Source organism: Strix aluco, chromosome 9 (genome assembly GCF_031877795.1).
Source record: "Strix aluco isolate bStrAlu1 chromosome 9, bStrAlu1.hap1, whole genome shotgun sequence".
NCBI classification, from domain to species: domain Eukaryota; kingdom Metazoa; phylum Chordata; class Aves; order Strigiformes; family Strigidae; genus Strix; species Strix aluco.
Genome location: NC_133939.1, coordinates 3,157,400 through 3,185,242, shown reverse-complemented (window position 1 = coordinate 3,185,242; position 27,843 = coordinate 3,157,400). Strand labels below are relative to the sequence as shown.

Genomic DNA, 27,843 nt, shown 5'->3' with positions numbered 1-27,843 from the left:
GGCTCGGCTCGGCGCGGCTCCGCCCGCTGCCCGCCGCGCTCGCAGGCTCCTGCGGGGCTGGGGCTGGGGCAGGCGGGTGGCGCAGAGCCGTACCCTCCCGTCCCCGCGTCTCTACCGGCCGCCGAGGGCGGGGAGGAGCCGGGGGGTGGGGGGGCTCCCCATGAAGCGACGGAGGATGAACAAGCTGTACATCGGGAACCTCAGCCCCGCCGCCACCGCCGACGACCTCAAGCAGCTTTTCGGGGAGAGGAAGCTGCCCCTGGCCGGCCAGGTCCTGCTCAAGTCGGGCTACGCCTTCGTGGATTACCCGGACCAAAACTGGGCCATCCGGGCTATCGAGACCCTCTCGGGTAAGCCAGGCGCCGCAGCCCAGCCCCGGCCCCCCCCAAGGCTCCCGCCCGCCGCCCCCCCGCGCCCCCCCACCCCCTCCGCCGGGGCTCCCCCATCCTGCTGACCCCCCTCCCCGGGCATCCCCGCCGGTCCCCGTCCCCCGTTTCCCCCCCCCCCCCCCCCCCCTTCCCTCCTTCCCGCGGCCGCCCCGGCTCTTTCCAACCTCGGGTATTTTTCACTGATTTTTTTCTTCGATTTTATTAAGAGGCGACCGGGCGCGGAGCCCCCCGACCCGCCGCCCCCCCGGCACCCGCTCCCCCTCGAGAACCATTTTACGAGGTGCCCTGCCCCAACTCACCGGGGGCGCGGAGCAAAGGGCGGCCGAAGGGGCGGCTGGGTGCCGGCGGCCGGGAGGCGCAGGCAGAGCACCGGCAGGGCGGGTACGGGCAGGCCGGGGCGGCGGCGGGGCCGGGGGGGCGGTGGGATGGAGGTGGGGGGGGGGGGGGGGGGGGCTGCATCGGGGAAGGGGGGAGCTGCCCTGGGGGGATGCTGAGCGCCCCGCTGTCTCCGCAGGGAAAGTGGAGCTGCACGGCAAAGTGATGGAGGTGGATTATTCCGTACCCAAAAAGCTCAGGTAACCCCCTCGCCATCACACACACGCCCCCCCCACCCCCCCGCCCCGAGCCCACCGGGGAAGCTCCGGGAGCTGGAGGGTGGAGGTGGTGGGGGGGGGAAAAAACGGGAGCCCCGCCGGGTTTTACTTTCGCTCCGGAAAGCGGAGGCGGGGGAAGGGAGCTCCCGGCCCACGGCAGCGCTCCCACGGGCCGGCATCCACTCCCACGGGGGTCCCGGGGGGCCGGGGGGGGGGCAGCGGGGCCGGGACCCCCCTCCGCGGTGCGGGGCAGCCGGGGGCCGCGGCGCTGGGCGGGCGGCCGCTCCCCGCCGGGGCCAGTGGAAAACAGCCGCCTTTTTTTTTTTTGTCTTTTCCTTTTTTTTTTTTTTTTTTTTTTGGGGGGGGGAGCCTTTTTACCCCCACTTTCTCCTGGGGGGGCTGACGGGGTGGGCTGGGATTTACACCGAGGGTGGTCGAGCACAGCAGCGGCGCTGCCTGCGCTGTCGGAGAATATTATTTTTAATAAGTAATTCAGTAATTTGCTCTTTCCAAGCGCCTCTTTCCCCCTTTTTACTGCCAGAGGATCCAAAAACTCAACGCATCGATATATTGCGTCGAAGCGCGCCCTCTTATTTTAATCAGGTGTAGGGGAGCGCCCAGGCCAGCCGGGGACACGCGCGTTTAATAGAGAAAATAAACCCCGGGACCGTGTTGCGTAGCTGCCTCGTCGCGAGATTATTTTTATTTTCCCCCCGACATGTGTCGGGATAAAAGGTCCGTGCGCCGGAAAAAAAAAAAAAAAAAAACCCATCGGATGGTCCTGCTGGGTAATTTGCTGCTGCCTGGTGTGGTTTGGCCTGTGATTGATGTTGGAGTATTAATTTTGAAATTATGGGGCAAGGGGGGGAGATGCTGTTGTGTAATTGAGGCTCGGTGGGGGAACGGCTCGTGCCCGGCATCACGTGTTGCTGGAGCGGGATTTCTTCTTCGGCAGGGATCACACGCTCTCTTACCTTAAAAAATTCTTCAAAAACAAGCAAAAAAAAAAAAAATCCTAGCTGTAATATTTCTAAGCTAAATCTCTGCAGCAGCCTTAGGCTGGTCCACCAATGAGTTTTTTTTTTAAGAGTGATGGACCCAGAAATGGGCAGTTTGGAAAGATAGTTTGAACCCGGGACTCGACCTTTACCATGTCCGAGGGGGATGTAAACAAGGAATTCATCATTACCTAAATTCTTTGTTGGGCTGGGGTGCTGCTACTTTTTCTTCCAAGTTTTTTTTTTTTTAAAAAAAGACATTTAAACAGCCCAGAAGTAAACACTGATTTATTTTGCACCACTCTGGCTCCAAGTTTTCTATTACAGCTCGGCTCCCAAGTTTCCTCAGATTATTGAGATCTAATTTAAGCCGATACCTATTTTCACAGCTAAAAAAAATATATTCTGCTTTATATTAATATAGCCAGTTAGGGGGGCTGTGCCTTTGCCTCGGTAGTTTATAGATTTTATTTTTATAGTGTGATTTTTGGCAGAGAACAAAGCCTCACGTGGTCATGTTTTATTTCCCCCCCCCCCTTTAAATTTGTAGGAAACCCAATTTTTGTAGTTGCAGTTGAGTCCCAGAGAGGCGCTGGGATTTCAGGGGGGCTCAAATGGTAAAATCCCCCCAGTTATTTAAATGAGTCTGTGTTTTAATTGGGTTTGGGGAACCCAAACCCCTCTTGGCTCCCGTTCCCTGGGATTTCTGCGTCACGGGGATGGAAACCAGGAGGTGCCGATGCCCGGCGCTACCCCTCCATTGCCCTCATTCACCTGGAGTGCTTCATTTTTATAACCAAATCCAACAGAGAGATATTTTACCGATGTGTTTATATACATATTAAATAAGTTTCGATAAGAAATGGGCTGGAAAACACCTCCGACATCTCGCTGCTGTAGGCAGGGGAAGGGATTTCCTCGAGGTGCCGCCGGGAGTTGCTGGCAGGGGGTTGTTTCTGTTTCTCCGAAGGCACAAATTAAACGTGACGGCGGTGGGAAGGAGCGTGAATCCTGCCCGCTCTGCCGACCTGCCTCTCACGAGTTAAAAATCAGCCATTCTGCTGCCGTGCAAATGGTTTGGGCTCCTATAGGAAGGATCCAACAGTGTGTCGATTGTTTTTTCTCCCCTTGTATATGCCGTGTTGTGCCTTAGGGAATTAAAGAAAAAAAAAAAACCCACCCTCTTTTTTAATCAACATTTTAAATTTTTAAATTAATTTTTGAATTGATTTTGAAATTCAGCAGGCGCAGGGAATACTTTTATTTGCTTAAAGTGGGGCGATGCAATCCCCCTTCAAGAGTATTTTGTATCCAAGCGTTCAGCATCTTTCCCCTTAAAGATGGGTTGTACATCTCGGAAATCTTTGTAAATCCTGTTGATGAGAAAGAAAAATGTTAAAAAAAAAAAATTAGGATTGTCTGTGAAATATGGAAAGTAAAACCCATCCACCCCAATGCTGACTTTTATACAAAGATTGGATAAAAAAATGATGATTTTAATAAGCAGCGGGGATTTAGCAAAGCCCCGTTTAATGTCTCCAAACCAGTGAAATTTTTGGGTTCCCCAGTGCAAAGGTGCCTTTTAATTTCTGCTTCTGCTGTGGTTTTCAGCTGTGAGAAATAAAAGCGTGAGGCACATCTGAACAGCATGGAGGGGGAGGCTGGAAATCACTGTAATAGTTTAGAAAGAAAAAAATTAAAAAAATTTTTACTATTCTAGTAAAGGGCAGAACTTGTCTGGTTTTGCCCCAGATGGAGGTTGCTGAGGGATAGCGATGAAAATGCCCTCCCGAGCAGCTTCGCTGGGGGTGATTTTATGGGATCCGCAGGATATTCTCCTATTTCAAAAGGAATTATCCTTAAATAAGTTTCCTCTCGTGAGCATCAATTCTTGTTTCCGTGTATTTTGGCTTTTATTTATTTATTTATTTATCTTTCCCCACCCCCTTGTTTTTAAACCCAAAACGCCGGTGACGTTAAGGCTCAGAATAAATGTACAAGCCCTTTTGTCTCCCCGTGGGCAGCCCATCTTTTCTTTCCTCATTCTTAATTATTTGTCGTCAATGAGATGTTTAATTAGGGGAGAGGAAACCCTCGTGCAACCAGTTGCTTTGCCAGGAAAAGCCACCAGCACCTATTTGCGTGCGCGTCTATAAATACACACGAGGAGCAGAAAAAATACTCCCATGGCTCTCTGGTTCTAATATCTCTAATTTAAAAACATCTCTGATTTTTTTTTTTTTTTAAAAAAATGGAGGAAACCTAAAGAGCAAGAAGAGATTTTTCTCAGCCCGCAGCCTGGGGAGGGTTTGCTTTGCTTTGCCAAAAGAATTAAACTTGCTACAGATTTTCTCGTGTATGGTCCATGTTGGGTTACGCTGCGTTGAAAATTGAGTTCAAAGTGGTAAAAGTGGGGCTGCTGTCAGCCCTAGTCTGGGTTTTAAGTATAGATTGAGTATATTTTATATTTATATAAATTAATAATGTATCTTTTGGTCTTTATTTAGTGTTTATACGTCTATATAAATAAAAGATACCGTATATACAGGATACTTTATACTTTTATTACATATATATAACGATACACTTGTACGTAGATATTTATATATATTTTAAAAGATACTTTTTATATATAGACACACACATAAATATGACATTGGCAGGGCGACGCAGGTCGCATCGGGCACGGGCTGGGCGCGCAGCAGATTTTCCATAGGTCCTGGGTGCTGTTCCCTATGGAAGTGGCCCGTAGCGACCCCGTGGAGGTGATCCCGGCGCTGGGTGTGAGGCTGCGGCTCCTTTTATTGTGTCTGTTTTCAGGTGTGGTTACGCTGGTGGCTGGCGTTGGAGTGGGTTTGTTTTTCTTTAGCTGCCTTCTTGCTGGTCCCTGTGCCGCCCGCCGGGACGCGGGGATGGGCGCGGGGTGGCGTCGGGGATGCGGGAGGGTGCCCGTAGCGTGCTGGGATGCTTCTTGGTACCACCCTGAAGCCTACCTGGGTTTGAAGGCGTTGGGGAGAGACCAACGCTGAAAGGAAAATAATGACTGTTTATCATGAATTACCTACTATTTTTGTCAGTTTAGAGTTCCTCCAGCGGTGTGAACTTGCCCTTCTGCCCTGCTGGGTGTCGTGGTGACACCCTGCCTGCCCCTGCCCGCTGTCCATCGGCCGTCCCCGGGGAGAGGCGGGTGCCAGGGGACAGTGGGGTGGCTCTGGGTGGCAGAGGGTGGGTGTGTGACATGGTGTGACACGGCTGACCGCCCCTCGCTGCAGCTCTGCGTGTCCCCCTGCCCCCCCCGCACACCAGGGCTGGCAGCCCTGCGTCCTGATGCTGAATGGGGATGCAGGGGATGGCTTTCCTCGCCCCCCCCACCTCTTCGCCCCCCCCTTCCCCCCTCTTTTTTCCTCCTTCCCCCCTCTTTTTTCCTCCTTCCCCCCTCTTTTTTCCTCCTTCCCCCCTCTTTTTTCCTCCTTCCCCCCTCTTTTTTCCTCCTTCCCCCCTCTTTTTTCCTCCTTCCCCCCTCTTTTTTCCTCCTTCCCCCCTCTTTTTTCCTCCTTCCCCCCTCTTTTTTCCTCCTTCCCCCCTCTTTTTTCCTCCTTCCCCCCTCTTTTTTCCTCCTTCCCCCCTCTTTTTTCCTCCTTCCCCCCTCTTTTTTCCTCCTTCCCCCCTCTTTTTTCCTCCTTCCCCCCTCTTTTTTCCTCCTTCCCCCCTCTTTTTTCCTCCTTCCCCCCTCTTTTTTCCTCCTTCCCCCCTCTTTTTTCCTCCTTCCCCCCTCTTTTTTCCTCCTTCCCCCCTCTTTTTTCCTCCTTCCCCCCTCTTTTTTCCTCCTTCCCCCCTCTTTTTTCCTCCTTCCCCCCTCTTTTTTTTCCTTCCCCCCTCTTTTTCCTTCCCCCCTCTTTTTCCTTCCCCCCTCTTTTTTCTTCCCCCCTCTTTTTTCTCCCCCCTCTTTTTTCTTCCCCCCTCTTTTTTTCTTCCCCCCTCTTTTCTTCTTCTCCCCCCTCTTTTCTTCTTCTCCCCCCTCTTTTCTTCTTCTCCCCCCTCTTTTCTTCTTCTCCCCCCTCTTTTCTTCTTCTCCCCCCCTCTTTTCTTCTTCTCCCCCCCTCTTTTCTTCTTCTCCCCCCCCTCTTTTCTTCTTCTCCCCCCCTCTTTTCTTCTTCTCCCCCCCTCTTTTCTTCTTCTCCCCCCCTCTTTTCTTCTTCTCCCCCCCTCTTTTCTTCTTCTCCCCCCCTCTTTTCTTCTTCTCCCCCCCTCTTTTCTTCTTCTCCCCCCCTCTTTTCTTCTTCTCCCCCCCTCTTTTCTTCTTCTCCCCCCCTCTTTTCTTCTTCTCCCCCCCTCTTTTCTTCTTCTCCCCCCCTCTTTTCTTCTTCTCCCCCCCTCTTTTCTTCTTCTCCCCCCCTCTTTTCTTCTTCTCCCCCCCTCTTTTCTTCTTCTCCCCCCCTCTTTTCTTCTTCTCCCCCCCTCTTTTCTCTTCTCCCCCCCTCTTTTCTTCTTCTCCCCCCCTCTTTTTCTTCTTCTCCCCCCCTCTTTTTCTTCTTCCCCCCCTTTTTGTCCTTCCCCCCCCCTTTTTGTCCTTCCCCCCCTCTTTTTTCCTCCCCCCCTCTTTTTTTCCCCCCTAATCTAGACAAGCTGTGACAGATGGGACGTTGTTTCCCATTCATCCCTATTGTTAATACATCCCCAGCTCACGGGGATGTATCAATCACGTGCTGTCCTTGCTGTCCCCCCCCCACACCCCCCACTCCGTTGCTCAGCAGGTTGTTCGACCTGCGGAAGAGGACAGGGCTTTAACATGAACGGATTTTAATTCCTTAAGAGCGTCAAGGCAAAGCCCCCAGGCTGGGAGGGGAACTGGAGCAGATGCATCCGCGATGCTCTTGGCAACTGGTTGAAACTGGGGCAGCTCTTTAATGCTTATCCAGCCCAGCGCTGATGGAGCCGTTGCTCGTTAAGATCTGCTGCTGGATTGGGTTGGGCGAGAGCAAAACTTGTCAAGGATGACCCCAATAGACCAAAAAGGTTTGTATATATAATAATAAAGAGACACAAACCCAACAGCTGCTTTCTTCCCTGCCTGGACAGGGGAGTGTGCCTGTCTCAGGCTCCAAGCTGCTGGGTCTGAAAAATTCACGTGGGACTAAGTTTGGTCCCTACCTGATGATGAGCATCACTTCTGGTAGATGTTTTCCTGCCTGGGACAAATAAAGCAGGAGGGCTGCTGGGGAGATGGTTGGTTTCCAGCACATTTTCCCTCTGCTTTTTTCCCCAGTTCTCTTGAAAACTGATTTTTATTGAAAGCAGGAGCTGCCAGACAGTGTGTTCTCTGCCCTCAGTACTGATCTGAGGTGGAAGGTGACTTTATTATAGTAAGATACTACAAAGCTTGACTAGAAAAAAAAAAAAAAAATCTTCATTTTTTAGAGCAAAGAGTGGTGAAGCCATCCCTTACATACCATTGTAAGGCTTATATTTAAGCCAGCTGAGTGAAATTGAGTTTCTGGTTCCCAAATGCTTGTGGGAGGTGAAGCCCCTCTGGAGCAGGAGACCAGGGGCTGGTGGGGCTGGTGGGTGGTCCACGGCGCTGCAGCCTGATGGGCAGATGCAGGGAGGGCTCGTGGAGGTTGGGCAGGGAGTCTGGTGGCTTGTTTTCGTTTCACAGCTTTGTCTCATCTTTATTCCTCTGCGTCCCTGCATTTTGGGGGTGGCTGTTACCCATTATTTCCATGGGAGCTGTGGGCAGGGTAGCCATGAAGCCATATGAGTGCTGCTGCTTACCTGGGCTGCTGGAAAGGGGAGAGATGTGCCAAAAAAACCCCCAATCCACCTGATTCTGGGGAATAAACCACAAGTTCTAAGGCATCTTCTGTTTTATTGCTTGATTTCAGCAAGTACAGATATCTGGCACGTGGCATGTGAAGCTCTCGTTCGTGGACATCCGCCGGTGGTGCTGGTGGGGTGAGGGTGGTCACGGGTTTTCTGTCCCCTTTCCCTGCAGAGTTGCGATATCGACCTCACAATTTTGGTCTAACGGGTGTGTGAAATACAGCGCAGCTCCATCATGGATTATTTCATGAACCCAGCTTACAGTCTCACTTGCTTAGAGAGCCGGCTCCTTCGTCCTGTGTGTGATGCTGGCTGGCACGCCATACCCAAAACCCAGCTCTGGGATGGAGGAGATGTTTCCTCCTTGAGCCAGGACCATTTTGGGGTGAATTTAGAAAGGAAAAAAAAGCAGATGAACCTATGTAAATCTGGTTTCTTTAGCGCTTGAAGCTGATGCTTGGTCTCCACTGGGCATTTTGTCGTGGGCTGGGCACCGAGATGGCTGGTGGGTACATACAGGTAGGGAAGAGCAGGAGGGTGATACAGAAAGATACAGCTCTCGTGGTTATCTGAGGGCAGCTTGCTACAGCAGGCCTAGTTGCCCTGCACAATTAAGTATTTTTCCACAAACTGTGTGCCTGTAGTTACTGGTTATTATGATTTTTTATTTTTTTTTAAAATTCCTACCAGCCTACTGCAAAACAGGTCGGGTGAAACGTGGCTGCTGCCTTCGTCACGAGGTCCCGTGCTGGGAGTTGTGTTGCGTGCACTGAAATCAATCCCCTGTCTCCCAGGTTTTGGGAGGAGTGAGGAAAATGAAAATGAAGGGGTTTTCTGCCCCAAAGTCTTCCCAGGAGAGGTGTTGGAGACCTTGAGCTCTGCTGCCCTGTCCTGGAAGGACCACACATGGGAATAATGCATTTAAGTCCTGGGAATAACACATTTATCCATCATGGCCCCAGATATACGTCCATCACTCCATCAGCGATGACTGCACGTGGTCCAGCACTGCTTCAACCAGATGGGGAATTACAAGAGATATAAAAAAATACACCCAGTAGGAATAATAACCTTATTTTAAATGCTGAGTGGTGATAGTGAGCTGTTGGGAGACAATGCCAGGTGGTGGGGGTGAAGCCTTGAGCACAATTTGGGTATCTTTAGATGCTCTACATCATCTCAGATGGACGTTGGAAGCGGGAATATGCTGTAGTGTCCTGTTGAGAAGTGGTGTTACGTGGCACCTTGCTGTGGTTCTTCTCTTTGGGTGTTTCAGGAGGTGGGCGAGCTGCATGGAGGGGTGAGGCAGCACCTTGGGGGACCAGGACTGCCCTGGCAGAGGTGTAAGGAGACGATGGTCCCGGTGCAGTTTGATTCAAGGCAGAGGCTTTTCTAGAGTCGCTGCTGATGAGGGGACCACTCTGGCCAGCGTGGTGGTTTTACTTGGATGAGCTGCTTCAAAATGTCCTGCGTCCCCCAGGCTGCTGGGCTGCGGTGACGGGGCAGGCCGAGTGAAGTGAACCCCAAAAGGAGAGTGGCTTCTCTGTGGTCCAGCCTGTGGCATCCCATGGGCACAGGTGGTTCCCAGGCTGGGGGAGGAGGAGGATGGTTGTAGCAATGCTTTGGCTTGCAGCTGAGCGGTGGCATCTTGGGATAAGGCAGGTGAAGGGGCCACCAGTTCTGTTCTGGGGCTGGAAGGTGGTAGAAGCAACTGGGCAGCATGTCAGACTCAGCAGGGGGAGGCCAGTTCTGGGCTTTGGTTGGACTTTCAGAGCTGAGAAGGGCTTTTCCCTGTAAAGCTCTCAGGTGCTGATGGTTTGAGGTTTGCTGGCGCTTGGGCTGGGATTTGCTTGGGCAAACCGGCCTCGCAGCATGCCGCCGGCTGGCTCGGGAGCAGGGTGCATCTCTGGGGACAGGCAGGAGCTGAGCACCTCCCAGGACTGCACCTGGGCGTCTTAAAATAGCCCCTTGGGGAAACGTTGGCGGTTTTAAAAAATGAAACGTGTCCTGTTTTCTGGAGTAAGCCCTGCAGAGCGTTTGTACTGGGAGCAGCGGTGCCGTGTCAGCCACGGGCAGGTGACAAGGACAGGCAGAAGGATTTAGGCTGTTGGTGAGTAGCGTAGGATCATCACTGCCATGGTCCACCTTGGACCAAGTTCTCCTTACTGCCTCCTCCCTGGCGTGGGGTGGGAATGGCTTGGGGATGGGATGAGGTGGGGTTGGATGGGATGGGATGAATCTTGGTCCTTGCCTAGCAGGGGTCATGCAGCTGCATGCCCAACCTTGAAATCCTTGGTGGCAGCTGAGGACAGAAGGGGTCAATGGCTGCTGGAGGAGAGAGGTTTGGTAATGCTGCCGGAGAGTGCCATTTTCTCTGCTTCTGGCTTCCCCACTTTTTTTGCAACGACCAGTTTCTTTCGGCGGGCAGAGCCATCCCTGGAGAGACACACAGCATGGGGGGCAGGTTGTGAACCGGGCACGGTTCTGGGCTGTGGTGGGGAGGTGACTGTTGAGCAAGGACAGCCGTACACAGGATCCCCAGAGGAGGAGATGGGAAGCCGTCTGTCAAACCCACGCAGGGTTTTACTGAGCACACCTCCTCGGTTGGACGCGAGCAGAGGGCTTGTTGTCCGTTGCTGATCGCGCCACTGACCATACTTGTCTGAGCAGCACTATGAGATACAAGGCTCCTTGGTTGTTCCAGCTGCTTTGCTTGACCATGGTCCTTCTTGTGGGACAAGCTGTGGATTTCCCTCACAGCCCACATCTCAAGAAACATCCTTTCCCTGCTGTTCCTTTCTTGCTTGGAGCCTACGTTTTATCTGCTGCACGCGGGGCGGACGCCCCAGATTGCTGCATATATTTGCCAGCATCCTTATAGTCATGTTGCTTGTGCTGCACCCCAAATTCATGTTTCATGAGGCAGATGGTTGTCCATCATAAGGTTCTGGTTGTCCTGCACTATTAAATTAGGAACAAGCAGAACGTGCTGCCACTGTAGAAGGATCAAGTCTGGAGCACGCCAACCTCCAGCGCTGTGGTGGATGGCTCTCCCCAGCCCTGGCTGCTTTGGGTCTGCATGAAAGCCTTTCCTCCAGTTCTCAATGTGCCCCACGTTTCCTCCCTGTGCCCGCTGTCTGGGCCCAAACCTACCCGAGAAACTCTTTTATCTGCCGAAATTGTTTGCAGGGGCTCGGGGTGCACCTGCGTAATGAGCAGCGAGTGCAGGGACCAGCGTCACCGCTTGGGCCAAAGTTTGAAGGTGTTGTTTTCCAGCTGTTGAAGATCACTGGTGGAATCAGGGTGTTGGGTATTGATGGTTTGTGGGCAAGCAGAGCTCCTCCCACCCGCCTCCAGCAGGGCTTGTCCTGCAGGATTTGGCCCAAAGCCCAGGGTGTTGCTGGCTGTCAGCGGGGGCTGGTGGTGGCTGTTTGCATGTCCCCATGTAGCATTCAGGTGGGTGGCATCAGTCCTTCCAAACATCCTCCTTGAGCTCATCCCAAGGAAGGACAAAGCTTTGTAAAACCAGCTTCCAGCTGCTGATTGGCTCCCAAAACCCAGCTCTGTGTGTGTGTGGGGGGTGGCTCGGTCGGAAAACTCATGCCTGATGTTGGGAGAGGTGGTCTGGCTCTGCTGTGATCAGAGCGTCGGAGCTGGGCCAGGTGAGAACACAGGGCACTGCTTTGGTCGGAGCTGACTGACTACAAGCAGGATTATGAATGCTGATCTAGGTAGACGGTGGATGAGTTCATGGCTTGGCTGGATCCTCCATGGACTTGGGTGTCCCAAAACTCCCCGCTGCCCAAGTGTGTCTTCTTGCAGCCAGGCTGGGGAGGCATTTGGTGGCCATTACCTCTTGGGAAGCCTTTGCAATGCTTCCTGTGCATCCGTGCCCTGAGGCTGCACTGCGTCGAGGTTGGGAGTGGAACAAGGCAAGGTTGAGTGTGTTGGCCATCTCCAAGGACAGGCCTCTGAGGATACGTATTTAGGTTTCCCCACAGAAAGCAGACCCATGTTGCTGGGAAGTGGTGGACATCAGCAGGATGAACTTTTGGAGAGCCCCCCTCAAGGAGTAGCGGGACTGGCCATAGTGGGTCTTGCGGTCCTGTGCCCCTGTCCCCAGCCAGCCTGGGGCAGCGTGGTCAGGGGTGTGCGTGCATCCCAGCCGTGCCTGTGCGGCCGTGACTCTGCAGAGGCTCGTTTCAGGAGGTTTCCTTGGAAACCCAGCAGCCAGCATGAGGCGGGAGCGTTCCCGAGACAGCTTCAGCCCCGGCGGGTGGTGGCTGGTGCAAGGCTGGGACAAATGTCTTTCCCTGGGGATGAGCTGCTCCAGCTCAGCGTGGGGAAGCAGGATGCTTTGGCAGGCTCTTGCCAGCTGCTGTCTGATTCCTGGAAAGCCTTTGCCCTCCTGCTGCAGAGTGCTTGCAGACCCTAACCCTGGGCTTTGTCTTTGCAGGAGCAGGAAGATCCAGATCCGAAACATCCCCCCCCACCTGCAGTGGGAGGTAAGAAGTGGACAATCCAAAAAACATCCCCTTCAGGACCTCCTCCATCAGTCGTGCCGAGCAGCACAAGCTGTGCTGCTGGAGCCTGTAGTCCGCAGATGGGCCACCCTTTACCTTCCCAGTAACCCCAGGAAGGAGGTGGAGCATGAACTGATCTCCATCTCCTGCCTGCTTGTGGGTCCCAGAGGCATAGGGCGGCTTTGAGTAGTAGGGCATCACTGGGATAATGGGATGCAGGTGGGTGAAGGCATTTAAGAAGCGGTTGGGTGACGCTGGCTCTTTGGAGGGTGTCTGTGGGTGAAGCAGGCTCTTCCCCTGCCTGCTCCCTGCCTGTTCGGCAGCCTCTCTTGCCTGCTCCCTGCCTGCCCAGCAACCTCACCTGCCTGCCTGCCTCACCTGTCCTGTTTGCTGCTCTCTCCCCCAGGTGCTGGATGGACTGTTAGCTCAGTATGGGACGGTGGAGAATGTAGAGCAAGGTAAGATGGTCCAGCATGGACCTCGTCGGTACAAAAGTCCCAGCACTGCTCCACAGCTCTGCCCACACCGGAGAAAACCCAGTGGGGTGAAACTTAGTTTTCCCAGTCATTGGTACTGGGATAAAATGGTTTTCCCAAGCCCTGCTGGCAGAGGTGGGGCCACCCATCTGGTAGTGGGATGGCATGGGCCATTAGTCCTCCATCCCCAGGGCTTCTCCTGGTCACTAGAAAATTAAAAAACCCAATTGTCCCTGCAAGCAAAAACGAGTTGAGTGTTGTTTGGGGTCTGCTGGTGGATCGGTGATGTCCAGCCATGAATCCTCCTTGGCGAGGGTGGCGGGATCTGGCATTGACACCTTATGGTCCTTTGCCAGCCCAGCCCAGTCCTTGTGCTGGGGGCAAATACAGCGGTGCACAAACACACACCCTGTGCAGTGCCCCTTGGGACAGGCATTGCCCTCCCATCGTCCCCACCTGCCACACCCTCTGGGGCATACTGGGGAGGCTGGGAGCAGTGACGATGTCTCTCTCTCTGCTGTAATGCTCCTTCTCTTGCTCTTCCCTCAGTCAACACAGACACAGAAACAGCCGTTGTCAATGTAACGTATGCAACTAAAGAAGAAGCAAAAGTGTAAGTGGGTTTGGTTTTGTTTTGTTTTGTCCATATTTTCACACGACGTGAACTTTTACAGAGGAATCCTAGGTATCTTTCAGGCTTCTTGTCTTCTCTCTAAGCCTCCTTGGGTTGTTTCTAAGCTCTTACAGTGTAAACTTCAAGTGCCTTAAGGGCTGGCTGTGTATCTTCTCAAGATACAGCAAGCAGGTGTTGGTTTGTGTGATCTCCTGTGTCTTCTGCCAGCAGTCTTCTCTTTGTCCCACTGCTGGGCAGTCTCCTTCTTTCCCCCCTCACATGGGAGATGGGGTTTCCTGTGGTGCCCCATCGTACACGCACAGGTACTGCTGCACCAGCTTGGGACCATCAGCCCTGTGGTTGTCCTGTCTTCCTCTCTGCCTTCTCCTCTTGTCCCCAGGGGGCTCCCAGATGTGCCATCTTGCAATTCCCTTTGGGCACTGTCCTTCCTACAAGGTCCTCTGCAGGGTTGCAGTGGCCTTGTCTTCAGGGAGCAGAGCACTCTAGAAAGCTGAGGGTCAGGTCAAATAAGCAGTTCATCAAAGAGTCGTCTTCCCAGGTTGGAAGTCCAGACCTAAACTGGGAATGCACCCAGCCCGAGCTGCTGAAGAGGTGGAATATGGTGAAGGAGGTGGGAGAGCTGGTGAAGGAGGTGGGAGAGCTGGTGAAGAAACGCTGTGAGGATGGGAGATGTAAGAACCCTCCGCCATTTGGGGAAGATTCAAGTTGGAGACCAAAATATGCAGAGACTGTCGCCTCCTGCTTCCTGGAGTCGAGAGAAACTGGCTGGTTGACTTCTAAAAGGCTGTCAAAAAGTTCTTCTGCCGTGGACAAGGGAGGGCCTTTGGGTGGATGAATAACTGGTTAGAGGAGGTGAGAGGGAGCCAAGCGGTACATGGCTGGTTTCTGCAGGGGAGGGAGGACAGCAGAGGGTAAATCACCTGCATGTTGTGCAGAGGAGTCTTAAAGAAATGCCATCCATCAAGAAAAAAATTAAAAGGATGGAAGAACCCGAGGAGGCTGTGCATCAGTGCAGTAGGGCTGTGTGAAGACACGCTTAAAGATTTATCGTATCCAGCAGAGGGAAAAAAATACAAATTAGGGGTTATTTCAGAAATGCAAGGACTATTTCAAGCAAAATACTTGACTTTAGCCCTGTGCTAGACACGAGCCGTAAGTTAGCTACGAGTAAGTAGTGAGCACATCTCATACTTAGTGGCCAGGATATTTCTGATATGACCCAAGAGCCAGGCAGACCCCATGCAAGGAAGAGCCTTCGCCAGAGTCCATTTGCTGATGGATGTTCCAGCAACTTCCCATCTGAGTTGACCCATCATGAGGTTGGACTTGGGAGGACAGAGATGGGGAGAGCAATCTGCTGGTCCGGGAGCCCAGAGGAGAGTCCTCCTTGTGCCTGCTGGGGTGGCCATGCTGGGTGTGCTCCAGCCTTGGCTGGCCGGAGGAAGGTGCTGTGGACCGTGGATAAACGTGGCGTGAGCTGGTGTGTTTTGGGCTATGTGGCAAGAAAGGAAGGTGAAGAGTCTCACCAACACAAGCCATGCTTGATGCTTTGGGGTAAGAGGCTTCAGAGTTAGAGAAGATGCTGTGATCGGTTGCATCCAGCCAGGCTGACACCTGTCTTAGGTGGTGCTCAGCAGCTCGACGCAGAAGCGAGCGATGGGAGAAGAGGGTGGTTCATGGGTACGTGTGTTTGGTTTAGAGCACGTTGTGGTAGGAACAGGTGAAAGGAAGACCTGGGCAGAGAAATCAGACTGCGGGGCACTGTGCTGATTTTGGAAAGGGATGGTGAAGCTGCAGAAGTCCTCACTGGATTTGAAGTTCAAGCCTGGCAAGGAGCTGCTTGCACTGGTGTAAATAGCCTCTAAATAGCCAAAGCGAGATGCGGTAGAAGAGGGAAGAAGTATGGCTGAAGCCATCACCGCTCACAGAAGTCATCGTAGACTCCGGCGTGGCTGAGCATCGCACGTCTGAGGAGGGGCTTGGGGGGGATGAAGAGTCCAGGTGCTGCACCTCCAGCCTCACCGAGCTGGAAAGACACTTGGGGTTCCTGATAGAGAGGCACCACGTTCTGTGTCCTTCTTGGAGCAGCGTCTCTTGCTCGGAGCCCCTCTGTCACCTTTTCCATGTCCAAAAAGCCTGTGAGGCCATTGCCATGCTGTGTGACAGCTGCTGGCTAGCGCTTTCCCCAGGTGAAGTGGCAGATCCCCAGGCTGGGATCCCACCTCTGCCAGGGGGACAAACTGTGTGCCAGCCCTGGTGGCACCCACATGGGAGGGGACATCGTCCCACCATGCTGTGGGGCTTTGCTCCACACTGAGAAAGTTGGGGGGCTCTGGCTTCCCGTGGTCACCTTCTCCAGACCAGGGAGGGAAGAAGATGCGGGTTGGGGAGGGACTGCAGGTCTACAAGGGCTAGTGCTGAGGGTGCTGGAGGGGTGCTCATCCCTGGAGATCCCATCACCACCCTCTGCATCTCCCTACCTTGCAGGGCAATTGAGAAGCTGAGCGACCACCAGTTTGAGAACTATTCCTTCAAGATTTCCTACATCCCGGATGAAGAGGTGAGCTCCCCTCCGCCCCCACAGCGATCCCGCCGCGGGGGCCACTCTTCCAGGGAGCGGGGCTCCTCCCCGGGGGGCTCCTCACAGCCCAAACAGCTCGATTTCCCACTGCGGATGCTGGTGCCCACGCAGTTTGTTGGTGCGATCATAGGAAAGGAGGGCTTGACCATAAAGAACCTTACTAAGCAAACCCAGTCCAAGTAAGTACTTCAAATGGTTTTGTTTCTTTCCGTAGGGTGCTGTAGGTCCCTGGCATGGGTCCTCCATGCACTTGGGGCTTTTGAGTGCTGGCCAGTGCTGATTTCTTGGGGTGCAGCCTTCATGGGATGGTGGCAGAGCCTGTGTCCTAAACTTCCTGCTGGCCAGGGTGGTCTGGGTGTGGCAAGAGGGGGTTGCACGTTCAAAAAGGCCAGGAATGGGTTTCTAAAGCCTAATTACGAGAACCCTAAAGGGAGAGATGGCAAATCTGGGGATAAAATGCTGGAGGGGGATCCCAGGTAGAGTGGTCAGTGCCCACGCAGCCTTTGCCCGCAGGATTTGCTCATCCCGCAGCGCCCCGTATGGGCTAGAGCTGTTGTAGGAGGAAAGGGGGCACCGTGGGAGCACTGTTTTGAGAAGGATGGGCTTTCTGTAACTGAAGCCTTTTTTGCAATCTAGCATTTTTAATTTTGAAGGAAAAAAAAAGAAGGGGGGGGACTGTCTTGCCAAAGTTCTCCGTGTTTCTCTTGTCAGCGTTCACATTGATTTCACCACTGATTTTCTGCATGGTTTTCCTGCATGGTTTGTTCCTGCCCAGATTTGTTTGTGTTTAACCCAAAGCTGTCTTCTCCCATGCTCATCATCCTGAACCTGGTGATCCCACAGGACATAGGACTCCTGTACCAGAACATCCTCCGGGGCGTCCTAGTTCTCAGAGAAGCTTTTAGAGGCAAATTATTTGGTAATAGCACGTCCGCTTGAGCAGGAGGTAGGAAGATGCGCTGCTCTGCAGCTGAGCGAGCTGAACCCCAGTGTTGGGTTTGCAGGAAGAGGTTTGTACGGAAAGGGGGCAGATGCACAGGGAGAGGAGCTCTTCAAGCCCAGCTAGCCCTAAAGCGTGGCCACTTAGTAGCTGTGAGCTGGTCCCACTTGGCCGCAAGCCCTTCTTCTCCAGGTGAGTCCCCTGGTGTGATGAGCAAGGGGTGTAGCTGTGTCCTTGCCACCCAGGACTGGAAGGTTGCCCTTTGCAAGCCCTGAGCCTGGTGAGGAAGGTGGGAGGCACTGGCTGCCAGTTTCTCCTGACCATGAGGGCAAACGCTGCTGCCTGGGGTGGTTTCTGCCACCGAGCTGTCCCTCCTGGTGGATTGGCTCCCCGTGCCTGCCCCAAAGACCTGGTGTCATGGAGGAAGGCCGTGCTCCGTGCTCTCACCTCTCCTGACCTGCCTGAGGAGGCCATGTGCCATGGTGGGCCACCACCTCTGCTCCAGCCTTGGGCAAGGGACACCTCATGCACCCGGCTCGGGCGGTCACAGGAGCCCATTGCCTTCAGTTTGGGGTGTCAGCCCGCAGCTCTGTCCCTGCTCAGGCCACCCTCACCCACCAGTGTGATGATCCTGGGGACGAGGGTGCTGGTGTCATCCTGTTGCCCAGCCCCTGCTGCTGCCCAGAGTGACGTTGGGTCCTGGATTCCTCTGGTCATGTAGGACTTCACCCCTGTCTCCACACATAGTGATGCCCAGAGATGCTCCTGAGCTCCAGGGGACAAAACTATCCCCAGGTTGAGCCATCTTCATCCTTGGCTGAGGACAAGCCCAGACCAAGAAGCCACCCCACCAGATGACCTTCCACAGTGATTGCAGCCCTTGTAACTTGGTGAGGAGAGGACCATTGCTACCAAGCAGCCATGGGGCAGGATACCCCTACATGCACACCGTACCATCCACCTTGAGAGGGCTGTCCCTCAGGGCTACTGCTCTCAGAAATGTTCCCAGCATCCCTCCCAGCTGCCTTGTAAGGTGTCTTGGAGGTTTTTCCTGCTGCATCATGGGCAAAGCTGCCCTACTCCTGTGCCACTATCCCTGTTGTCAGCTGCCCCTGTCTCCCCTGCCTGCAGCACCCTGGGGTCCTGGGCAGCTGCTGCTGAGGTTAGGGGGTTGAGGGTCCCTTTCTCCATCCTCTTGTTGGAATGGAGCTGTGCAGCAGCAGCCCTGGGACATTCTGGGAAGTCCAGAGCCCTCCTCCACCTTCCAGCTCTTCGGGGTGGGACATGCCTGAATGCAGCAGCCCCTTCCTGGCCCCCCATCTTCTCTCGTGCCTGCACATCCAGGTTGGGAATGGGTGGGAGGTCAGCCACAAACCAAGCCTATGTCCCTCTCTTGGGCTTGTCCAGGGTACTCGTCACTTCGGTGTGTCCGTTCAGCCCATCCGTGGCTCTCGGCCCCGCTTCAGTACAAAGGCTCAGCTGCGTGCCCCATCTCCACCAACCTCAACTGCTCATGGGTTCACGAAGTGGCCTGAGTCCTGTCTGTGGGGTTTGTTGGGACATTCATGGATTCCTCATCGGTTCAACCTAGCCGAGAGCGTCAACCCGGTGTGATGTTGCAGCACTGCTCTGGAGCGTGGGCCTGTCATTGCTTTTGTGGCACGTCGTGATGCATTTGCCTTCTCCCCGACAAAGAGGGTGGCAGCGGGTGTCCCTGTGCCTGCTGGGTGCTGCCTCTGAAGGAACAGATCCTCCATGTCAACCTGCTGGAACTCCACAGCTGGGAGTGCCTTCGAGGGTGTCACACAGCATGCAACTCTCTCACCGTGTACTGTAGACGTAACCAAGGGGCAGGGAGAGCTCAGCAGTGCTGGTGTTTCCAGCACCTCTTTGCACAGTCCAAGCAGGACCAGTCTCCTGCCTGAGCAGCTCTGGTTGAAGCCGTAGGAGATCTGGAAAGATGTAGCCTGCAAAGGGATCAAACTCTGTCTTCATTCCCTCTTCAGTGCTCAAATGAAACCACCCTGGGGTCCCTTTTGAAGCTGGTGGGGTAGGCTCTTCCCTTGTCTCGGGGAAGGTTCACCCAGCTGCTCACCCTCTACCTGTAGATGAAGTCTCCTTGTGCTACGTGCTGGTTCATGAGCTCCTGGAAGAGTTGACCTGTGCAAACCCACGGTGACCCTGCAACATCCAAATGTGGCACTGGTTAGGGGTGATTCTGCACCACAACCCTTGGCCTTGCATGCACAGCAGCACCCATGAATGATCGCAGTCATGATTGGAACCTCTTACGAAAAGAGAGACATGGCCAGAGGGCACCATGTTGGAGCTGAGTGCTGGGGGCATTGACTGAGTGGCTGAGCAGCCACCTACTGCACCTCCTCAGAAGATCTGGGCCAGCCCAACCCTGGCTGCAGCAGTGACAGGGATGCCGAGGTGGTGGCTGATGGCAGGATGGCTGCACAGCATCATCCTCCGGCGGGAAGAGTGCGCAGACTCGTGTGAAGATGGAAAGGTTGCTTACCCCTGTTCTTCAAGATGCGTGGTTGACGTGCAGGAGTCTCCTACCCTGCTTTCCTCTCTCCCTCTCTCTCAGGGCCTTTGCCAGGTACGGTTGAGCGGTGAGGAGCGAGCTGGAGGCATGTGCCTCCTCCCCGCCATGAGCTGAGGGGAGGACCAGAGGAGCTAGAGCACGGTCCCTGCCGGTGCGCAAGGGAGAGCTTTCTGGTCTCCCGTGGAAGGGCGTGAGTACAAGCGTTGTTGTTGACGTGTGCCTCCATGTCGTGACAAACGCTGCCTAAGGGTAAGTTGTCTTTCTGTCCCGAACGACACACAAGGGTTGTGGCAGCCGCTGGTTGCTGAACAGCCTCGGGTGTTGTGCGGAGAGAGGTTGAGGTTGGAAGGGACCTCTGGAGACCTCTAATCGGGTCTCCTGCTCCAAGAGGGACTGGTGTCAGAGGTGATAGACCAGGTTGCTCAGGGCTTTGTCCAGTTGAGGATTTGTTCTGCCCCCTCTTGATGCATCGTTTCACATTGATTGACATCCCTCAGCTCCCCCACAGACCTCAGGTCATAAAGGTGAACGTAGCTCAAATCTGATCTAAACCTACTGAATCGAAACACTGCCTGGGTTTGCATGAGACCAGATGACGGTAGATGTACATCAGCGAGACCCAGGTTCACCCCAAAGCTTGAGTGGGTGTTGAAATGAGCTTTTCTGTGAATAGCAAGCTCAGCTACTGAGCTTTTGAAAACCTTTGTGTGACACCAGACACATCTCAGGGGGCTCCTCTCTGCTGGTTGTTTTGCCGTAGGGTTGACATCCATCGGAAGGAGAATGCCGGCGCCGCCGAAAAGCCCATCACCATCCATGCCACGCCAGAGGGGTGCTCTGAAGCATGTCGCATGATCCTTGATATCATGCAAAAGGAGGCTGATGAAACTAAATTGTAAGTGCCCCTGGCTCAGCAAAACAGGCAGATTTGGTGGAAAGGAGGTAAATTCAGCCATCTTCTGTCACTCCCCACCCCCTGAGGGAACTGGTGGCATTCAGAGTTTCGGGATAGAGTCCTGAGTCAGTTAATAACTTACAGTTCAGTAACTTCTTCCTGATGTCATTGACGGTGCTGTAGAGACCAGAAGCTCAGGTGGGTCCAAAGAGCATGTAGGCAAACTTGGAGAACAGAGCACCACAAAATATAGATAGGCTTGGGAAGTCCCTGCGTTCCCGTTCCCCAGAACTTGAGGAGATAGAATGGTGGGAAATGGTGGTGGTTCTTCTGCTCCTTCCACCACATCATTAGTACCCGTTGCTGGAAATTGGTTTCCTGGCCAAATGGACCTTTAGATTATTATTTTTTTTAATCCATTTTAGAGCAGAAGAGATTCCCTTGAAAATCCTAGCACACAACAGTCTGGTGGGGAGGTTGATTGGCAAGGAGGGCCGCAACCTCAAGAAGATCGAGCAGGACACGGGCACGAAGATCACCATCTCCCCGTAAGTCCTGATGAGCACCAAGCCATCCCCCTCCATTCAACACGGTACGGGCAGCACGGGAGCCAGAAAACAGAGCACTTGTGTCCTCCCATGCACGTTCCCCATCCCGGGTGGGCATTCCTCATCCCAGGTGGATGGTGACATTGGGCAGGGAGAGGGCGTGTGGTCTCACGCTGTCTCATGGGGGAACCCTCATCTTTGATTTTGAGTTTTCCTCTTTTTTTTTTTTTTTTTTTTGACTTGGAAGAAAAAAAAATGTAACTGCATCTCCAGATTTATCTGTGGGGTAGTTTGCAGGATTTAACCATTTATAACCCCGAGCGGACCATCACGGTGAAGGGCAGCACGGAGGCGTGCTCCAACGCCGAAGTGGAGATCATGAAGAAGTTGCGAGAGGCCTATGAGAACGACGTGGTGGCCATCAATGTAAGCTCCCAGCCCTCCCGCATGGGATGCCACTGCTGAGGTGGCCAGGAGAAAATTGCGGGGGGAGTCCTTCTGTTACGGCAAGGCTTGGCCCTCGCCAGTCATGTCCTCACTGTGTGGTGAGAACCCCAAAAGCCTCACTCTGCCTTTTACACGTTACTCCCTGTCTTTGCTTTCCCAGCAACAAGCCAACCTGATCCCAGGACTGAACCTCAGTGCTTTGGGCATCTTCTCAACAGGGCTATCCATGCTCCCATCCACCCCAGGGGCTCGAGGGGCTGCAGCGGCCGCCCCGTACCACCCATTTGCAGTAAGTGCAAGAGGTTTTGGGGTGTGGGGGATGTGTTCTTGGGGGCAGGGTGGTCCCTAGACTCTCCTGCTGTAGTTGTTGGGTTTGGGTGGACACTGTAGCTGTAGGAGCCTTCTCATGGGGAGCCTTGAACAAGAGCTCTGACTCTTGGCCATCTGGGGAAGATGCTCATCACAGCAGCAGAGTGGAGAAGACAGTGAATGAACGTGGCTTGTCCCTCCTTGGATTTAGCTCCCTGGGAAGATCAGCTGCATCCTCATGTTGTGCTGAGCTTGGTTTCACCTGTGTTTAAGGACTGGCCATGTCTCAAGGGTGCTGCTCTCTGAAGGTGGCTGGGGGCAATCTGTGCCTGTGCCGGCATGGGAAAACCATGTAGGTGGTCTTTGGTCCTGACCCCAGACCCACCACTGGGTTGTGATGGTGTGGACTGAGTTGTGCCTTGCAGGTCTGGTCTCGGTGGCCACCTGACCCTGCCGGCATCGCCAAAGGGTGTGCAGAGCGTGGCGGGAAAGGGGACGAGCAGCACACCCCGTGCCACCACCACCACCGTCAGCTCCGATCCCTGCCCTAGCACCCGAAGGGCTGTGCTTGCTGGGAGCTGATCCACACCTGACTTCACCGGCAAGGGTTCTCCTCTTTCTTGGGGTGCTGTGGCTGCTGAGACCTGGGGCAAAGCCAGCTTGGGAAGCAGTTTCCAAACCACTGATGTTGCACGCAGGCAGGGATGATCCAGTGTCAGGGAAACACGCTGGCCAAAGTGCTGACAGAGAAGGTCCATCCCCACCCCACTAGCATCTGCAGAGGACCCTTAGGGTGACCAGGCTCTGTGGTCTGTCTCTGTTAGTCTGTCTAAATACATCTGCTGATGAGCTTTGGCTGCGTGGCGACCGGCACGCGGGTTAATTTACTTGTGCTGTTTTCTTTTCCTGGCGACGCCAGCAGCAGAGCGGTCGGAGGAGAACGGTGAGTGACAGGCTGGTGGTGTGGAGGGGTGGATGAGTGTGACGCGTGTGATGGCCCTGGAGGGCAGCAAGAGGGTCTGTCTGTCTGTCTGTGCGCTGCCGGCCCGCGAAGGGGAGGATGCTCTGCCTGCATCGGCCGCCCGAGCGAGCGCAGCCTTCGGGAAACGTCTGCTGGAGCGGTTGTTGGTGTGATGAGAGGAGCTGGGCAGGTCTTCTGAAGGGCAGCGTTTGGTGTGGGCTCCTTCACCTTTGCGTGGCCTTTTCCAAGCCACCCCGGTGAGGCCAAGAGGAGCAATTGCCTTTGCCATCATTTTTGATAGTAAAACAAGGAGCTGGCAAAAAAACCTCATAGGAAACCAGCTTGGCTCCGTGGCAGCTCCTTTCCCTTAAGTACTTTGTGTTTCACACCTCAGAGTGGTCATTTCTGACCGTGTCCTCAGCAGGACCTGGGGCTGGTGGCTGCCACTTCAACTCCAGAGTTCTAGAGACCTGTCAAGGATGGAGGACGAGGAAGGAGCGTCACGGTGAAGGGGGGGAGCTGGGGAGGTGCTGTGCCCACTCCAGCCACGAGGACCAGCTGGGCAGGAGAGGAGATGCTGGTGTAGGAGACATGAAGCAGCCCGATGGCAGAAGCAGAGGGTGGACACGGGGAGCATGAGCTCGGTGTGAGGAGGAGCACAAAAGCCTCAGTGCCGTGAATTTAAGTAGAGGGTTGGAAGCAAGAGCGATGTCTGCCATGGGCAGGGGAGCTGGGTCTTCTCTGCCCAAGTAACCAAGCTTTGCAGGTAGCATCTGGTTGCGCTTGCAACCAGGAGAGTTGTGTCTGCTGCCAGGAGAAATGTCTGATGTGGTTGAGACACAGAAGAGTTGAAGAGGAGTTGGGTTGGGTTGAGTTGGGTTGGTTTGGGGTGCTGGCACGCACCCCTTGCTTTTGGCTGTGGAGAGACCCACTGCTTTCTCCCTGTCCCCAGCCCAGGTCTTGGGAGAACAGCTTCAGCCTTTTTGCTTGTTCTTCTCTTGGAACTGCCAAAGGGAAATGGTGATGGAAATCAGAGCAAAACTAGATGTTTTGCTCAGTTCCCACCAAACTCCCACCTTCTCCACAGGGGACCGATGGTGGTTACAGCACGGTTTCAGCTTCCCAGGCTGCTCCAAAAGGCTGTAGGGGCCAGTTTTCCACTACAAACACTAGCAGGACACAGCCAGAAAAACAGCAGCGGGGAAGAACTGGGGGTGACTGGGAGCTCCCATCCACCTCCCCGCCCTGTTGCGCTGTGCTGCAGGTGCAGGATCCGGGCTGCCGCCCACCGTGATGTGCCCTCGGGTACCCCCTCGCTCTCTGGGAGGGGTTTCAGGGGCTGAAGGGTTGTCTCCGTGTCCCTGCCTAGCTTGTGGTGGTGGCACGCTGCTCCGTGTCGGGCTGGGGGTGGCTGGGAAGGGGCTGGCGTGTTGGGGATGTCACTGACCCTCGTTTTCTCTCCCGCCATAGAGCTCCTCGGCGTACCTCTCGGGTCTGTATGGAGCCCCCCCAGCCGGTGCCTTCCCCCATCAGCACCCCGTAAGTGCCGCTGTACCTCCCTCTGTGAGGGCGCTTTGGGAGGGTGGGCACGAGGCTGGGGCAGGCAGCTGCTGCCCTGGGATGCTGGCAGGGGGGCAGGCAGCCCCCGGTTCGGCTGGTCCCCTGACTGTCTTGCTTTTTTGTGCCCTTGCCAGCTGCCAGAGCAGGAGGTTGTGAACTTGTTCATCCCGACGCAGGCGGTGGGGGCCATCATCGGGAAGAAGGGGCAGCACATCAAGCAGCTGGCGCGGTTTGCCGGTGCCTCCATCAAGGTGAGCAGGGTGCTGCGGGGCTGGTCCTGGGCTTCGTGCCTCAGTTTCCCCTTCCTACTACCAAGGGCAGTGCATGGAAACCCTTGGGGAGTTGTTTTACTCCTCAGATTAGTAGAAACGCAGTCCTGAAACGCCCCGGTTATCACCCCTGCTTGAGTGGGAGGGGCTGCTCCTGCATGGGGGGGTGTCCCTGCATGGGGGGGTTGTCCCACACAGGGGAGCTCTTGCCAAAGGAGGGCCACACTGATGCACCTTCTCCCCCATCCCTCTGTAGATAGCCCCGGCAGAAGGTCCTGACGCCAGCGAGCGGATGGTCATCATCACAGGGCCGCCCGAGGCTCAGTTCAAGGTGAGCTGGCCACGGACGGGGTGGGGGCCGTGGCTGGGGGGATGTTAAGGGACAAGTCGAGAGAATCCCTTTGGTCACTGCTGTGTTGCCAGCCTGGGTTTGCCTCCGCGGGTGCCAGGGGAGCTCTTTGCTCAGGACCGTGGTTTTGGTGCTGCTGGACATGGGCACATCATCGCGCTCGGGGAGGGAGGGCCCAGCAGGCACCGCCAGGGCTTTACTTCCACCGGTTTTACTTCCCCTTATGTCTCCCCTCCAGGCCCAGGGGCGAATATTTGGGAAGCTGAAAGAGGAAAACTTCTTTAACCCAAAAGAAGAAGTGAAGCTTGAAGCCCACATCAAGGTGCCTTCCTTCGCCGCCGGCCGCGTGATAGGCAAAGGTGGCAAGACGGTAGGTGGGGGGTGCAGGGATGCTCCCCCCTGCCCCAGGGCATCACCCATCGCCCCTGCCTGGCATGGGGGGGGCAAAGCCTGGGTGCTCAGTGATCGCAGCAACGTCTTGACCCCAGCCCTGTGTCCTGGTGGTGTCTCCTGCTGGGTGGTGACCATCCCAAGGAGGGGACAGGGTGTGACCCAGGGCAGCCTGGTACCACGTGCTGGCTCAGAGCTGGGGGTGACTTTGGCTTTTCCCCAACAAAACCCAGGGCTCTCTCATTTGCTCCAGGTGAACGAACTGCAAAATTTAACTAGTGCAGAAGTCATTGTGCCGCGAGACCAAACCCCAGACGAGAACGAGGAGGTCATCGTTAAAATCATTGGGCATTTCTTTGCCAGTCAGGTAAGGTTAGGCCGTGGCTTTTCTGATATTCCCAGCCAGTTTAATCCACCAAGGAAAGCCACCGAGCACAGCGCTGCGTGAGCACCCTGCCGCTCTGTTTTGGGTGGTTCCTGTGCACCCAGGGCACACTAAAGGTGTTTTGGCAGCTCTCCCCAGCTGTGCTGGCATTAAAGACTGGTTTAATTTAGCTCAAGTACATGTCTTGGGCACCGTGCGTAGTGGCCCCCGGGGTGTGAATCGGCTCCTCCCTGGCGTCAGTGCCGGCAGGGAGCTCTCGCAGGCACCCACATCCCACCTGGGTGCACGTCCTTGTTTTCTGACCACTCGAGTGGGATGGTGGCACCCCAAAACTCAGGATCTTGGGAAGCGATAGAAGCAGCACAAGCTAAAAACCCTGCGGCGCTCCACTCGCATCCGTGCGGGAGCAGAGCAGCTCCTTCTAATCCTTAATTACAGCTGGGCCGCACCGCGTGCTCGTTCCGTAATTAAAAGCTCGGAGGGTGGCGAGATGCTGTTGTGCCTAGAGGGGGAACAACTGCTCGCGGTGCCCACCCTGACCCCTGATTCTTGCTTCTGCCCCCCCCCCCCCCACCCCAAGACTGCACAGCGCAAGATCAGGGAAATCGTACAGCAGGTGAAGCAGCAGGAGCAGAAACACGCTCAGGGAGCCCCGGCCTCGCAGCACAGCAAGTGAGGCTCCCGCCGTGCCGGCCAGCACCGCCCGATGAATGTAACCCCAACTGCCGCCGCTGGACCCCCCCAGCAGGTCAGGGGAGCAAACCAAAGACCCCCCGAGCCCTGCTCCCGCGGCCAGGGCACTGCGAGGATGCGCAGCGGAGGGGTACGGGGAGGGCTCTCTCCCTCCCGCAGCCTCCCCCTTACTCCATCGCCTCCCGACGCTATCCCTTTAGTTGGACTAACATAGGCAGAGAGAGATATTTTTATTTTTAATTTCCTAAAAGCCACCCGTTTCATCCAGGCATGGCCGGAGGAGCTCGCCCGGCGTGGGGGGCTGCGGCGCACAGCGTGGCACTCATCAATTTTAGAATTAATATATCAATAATGAAACTAACGCCGATTTTTAAATTTTTTAAGGATTTTTTTTTTTTAATTTCAGAGGGGTCGGGGGGAGGCGGGTGTTTGTTTTTAGCAAAAGCAGGCTTTTCTAGAGTTTTAAGGAAATGAGCTAGTCCATTGGTTCTCTAATGCACAGTAGAGCAGAGATGTAGGATTGCCAGCAGGGGAAAAAAAAAAAATAAATGAGTGTTAAAAAGCAGTTTCTTAAGGGCTTTGAGAAGAGCAGTGCCTGTATGAGCCAACAGAAGGGATACCGTCTCCTAAAAGAAGAATCTCTTTCACGCGCCCTTTCCTCTTTGCTTCACAGAGTCCAAAACTGGGGTTTGCATCTGTTCTGTCCCCCCTTTCCAGCTGTCTGTCTGTCCCCTCTCTCTCTCTCCATCCCTGCCCAACCCAGCCATGCTCAACGGTAACATCCCTGGAAAGCAAGGGGCAGCACCAGCCCTGCCTGCTTTGGGCAGGGATCTTTGGGGAAAGATCCCTCTTGCAGGGAGAGGAGGGGGTAATGGTGGGGGGAAACAGATTTACAAGAGGTTGGAAAAAACAACCAGCAAAATTTTTTTAAATTAAAAAAAAAAACCAAACCCAACCCAACAACCCCCCACGACACATGCATACATATACACACAAAAACTACCTCAGGTTTTCGTACCTCAGCACCTTGCGCTTGTGTTTCCCTTTTAGAGATTTTGTATGCCTTGTAAAACTGATAGTTGGAGCATTTTTTTATTTTTTTAATAAAAAACGAGTTGGAAAACGATCTCGACCAAGTCAGCTGCGAGGCAGGAGAAGGAAACCATCCCACATGTCCCAGAGCTCTTCCGTAGTCTCCTTCTGCTAGCTGAGAGCCAGTGGCCATTCCTTCGGAGAAAGCTTGAGAAATGTTTAAAAAGAAAAAAAATGGAAAAAAAAAAAAATAAAAAAAAAAGGTAGAAAAAAACCACCCAATGAATGAAAGCGGTGAAACCCAACGGGCAAGAGGAGGGACGGGAGCAGCGTGTTGCCGGTGGGTCCCGTGCCGGGGTGAGGTGCCAGCGCCGGACCCGTGGGCTGCGATGCCACGTTTTCCTCCACTGCGAAGTGTTCTGTGAAAAAACAACCCACCACAACAAAAAAAAAAAAAAAAAAAAAAAGAGAAATATATCCAGCTAACAAGAGCCTGA

At 54.4% G+C, this 27,843-nt stretch overlaps 1 protein-coding gene across 4 annotated transcripts; it reads left to right on the top strand.

The window, feature by feature from the left end:
- Positions 1-23: 23 nt before the first annotated feature.
- Positions 24-27,843, top strand: IGF2BP2 (insulin like growth factor 2 mRNA binding protein 2). 4 transcript variants are annotated; one of them, XM_074833436.1, is made up of 18 exons: positions 24-350; positions 904-964; positions 12,257-12,305; positions 12,730-12,781; positions 13,349-13,412; positions 15,921-15,993; positions 16,126-16,193; positions 20,269-20,403; positions 20,829-20,951; positions 21,242-21,377; positions 21,559-21,687; positions 22,627-22,650; positions 24,139-24,207; positions 24,363-24,479; positions 24,754-24,828; positions 25,085-25,216; positions 25,490-25,603; positions 26,202-27,843. In XM_074833436.1, the coding sequence occupies exons 1-18, from the start codon at positions 161-163 to the stop codon at positions 26,295-26,297; spliced, it is 1,707 nt and encodes a 568-aa protein (XP_074689537.1). In that variant the 5' UTR covers positions 24-160; the 3' UTR covers positions 26,298-27,843. The 4 variants fall into 4 exon arrangements, with proteins under 4 accessions (XP_074689537.1, XP_074689534.1, XP_074689533.1 ...); XM_074833433.1 differs by having other exon boundaries at positions 15,921-16,193; positions 22,630-22,650; XM_074833432.1 differs by having other exon boundaries at positions 15,921-16,193.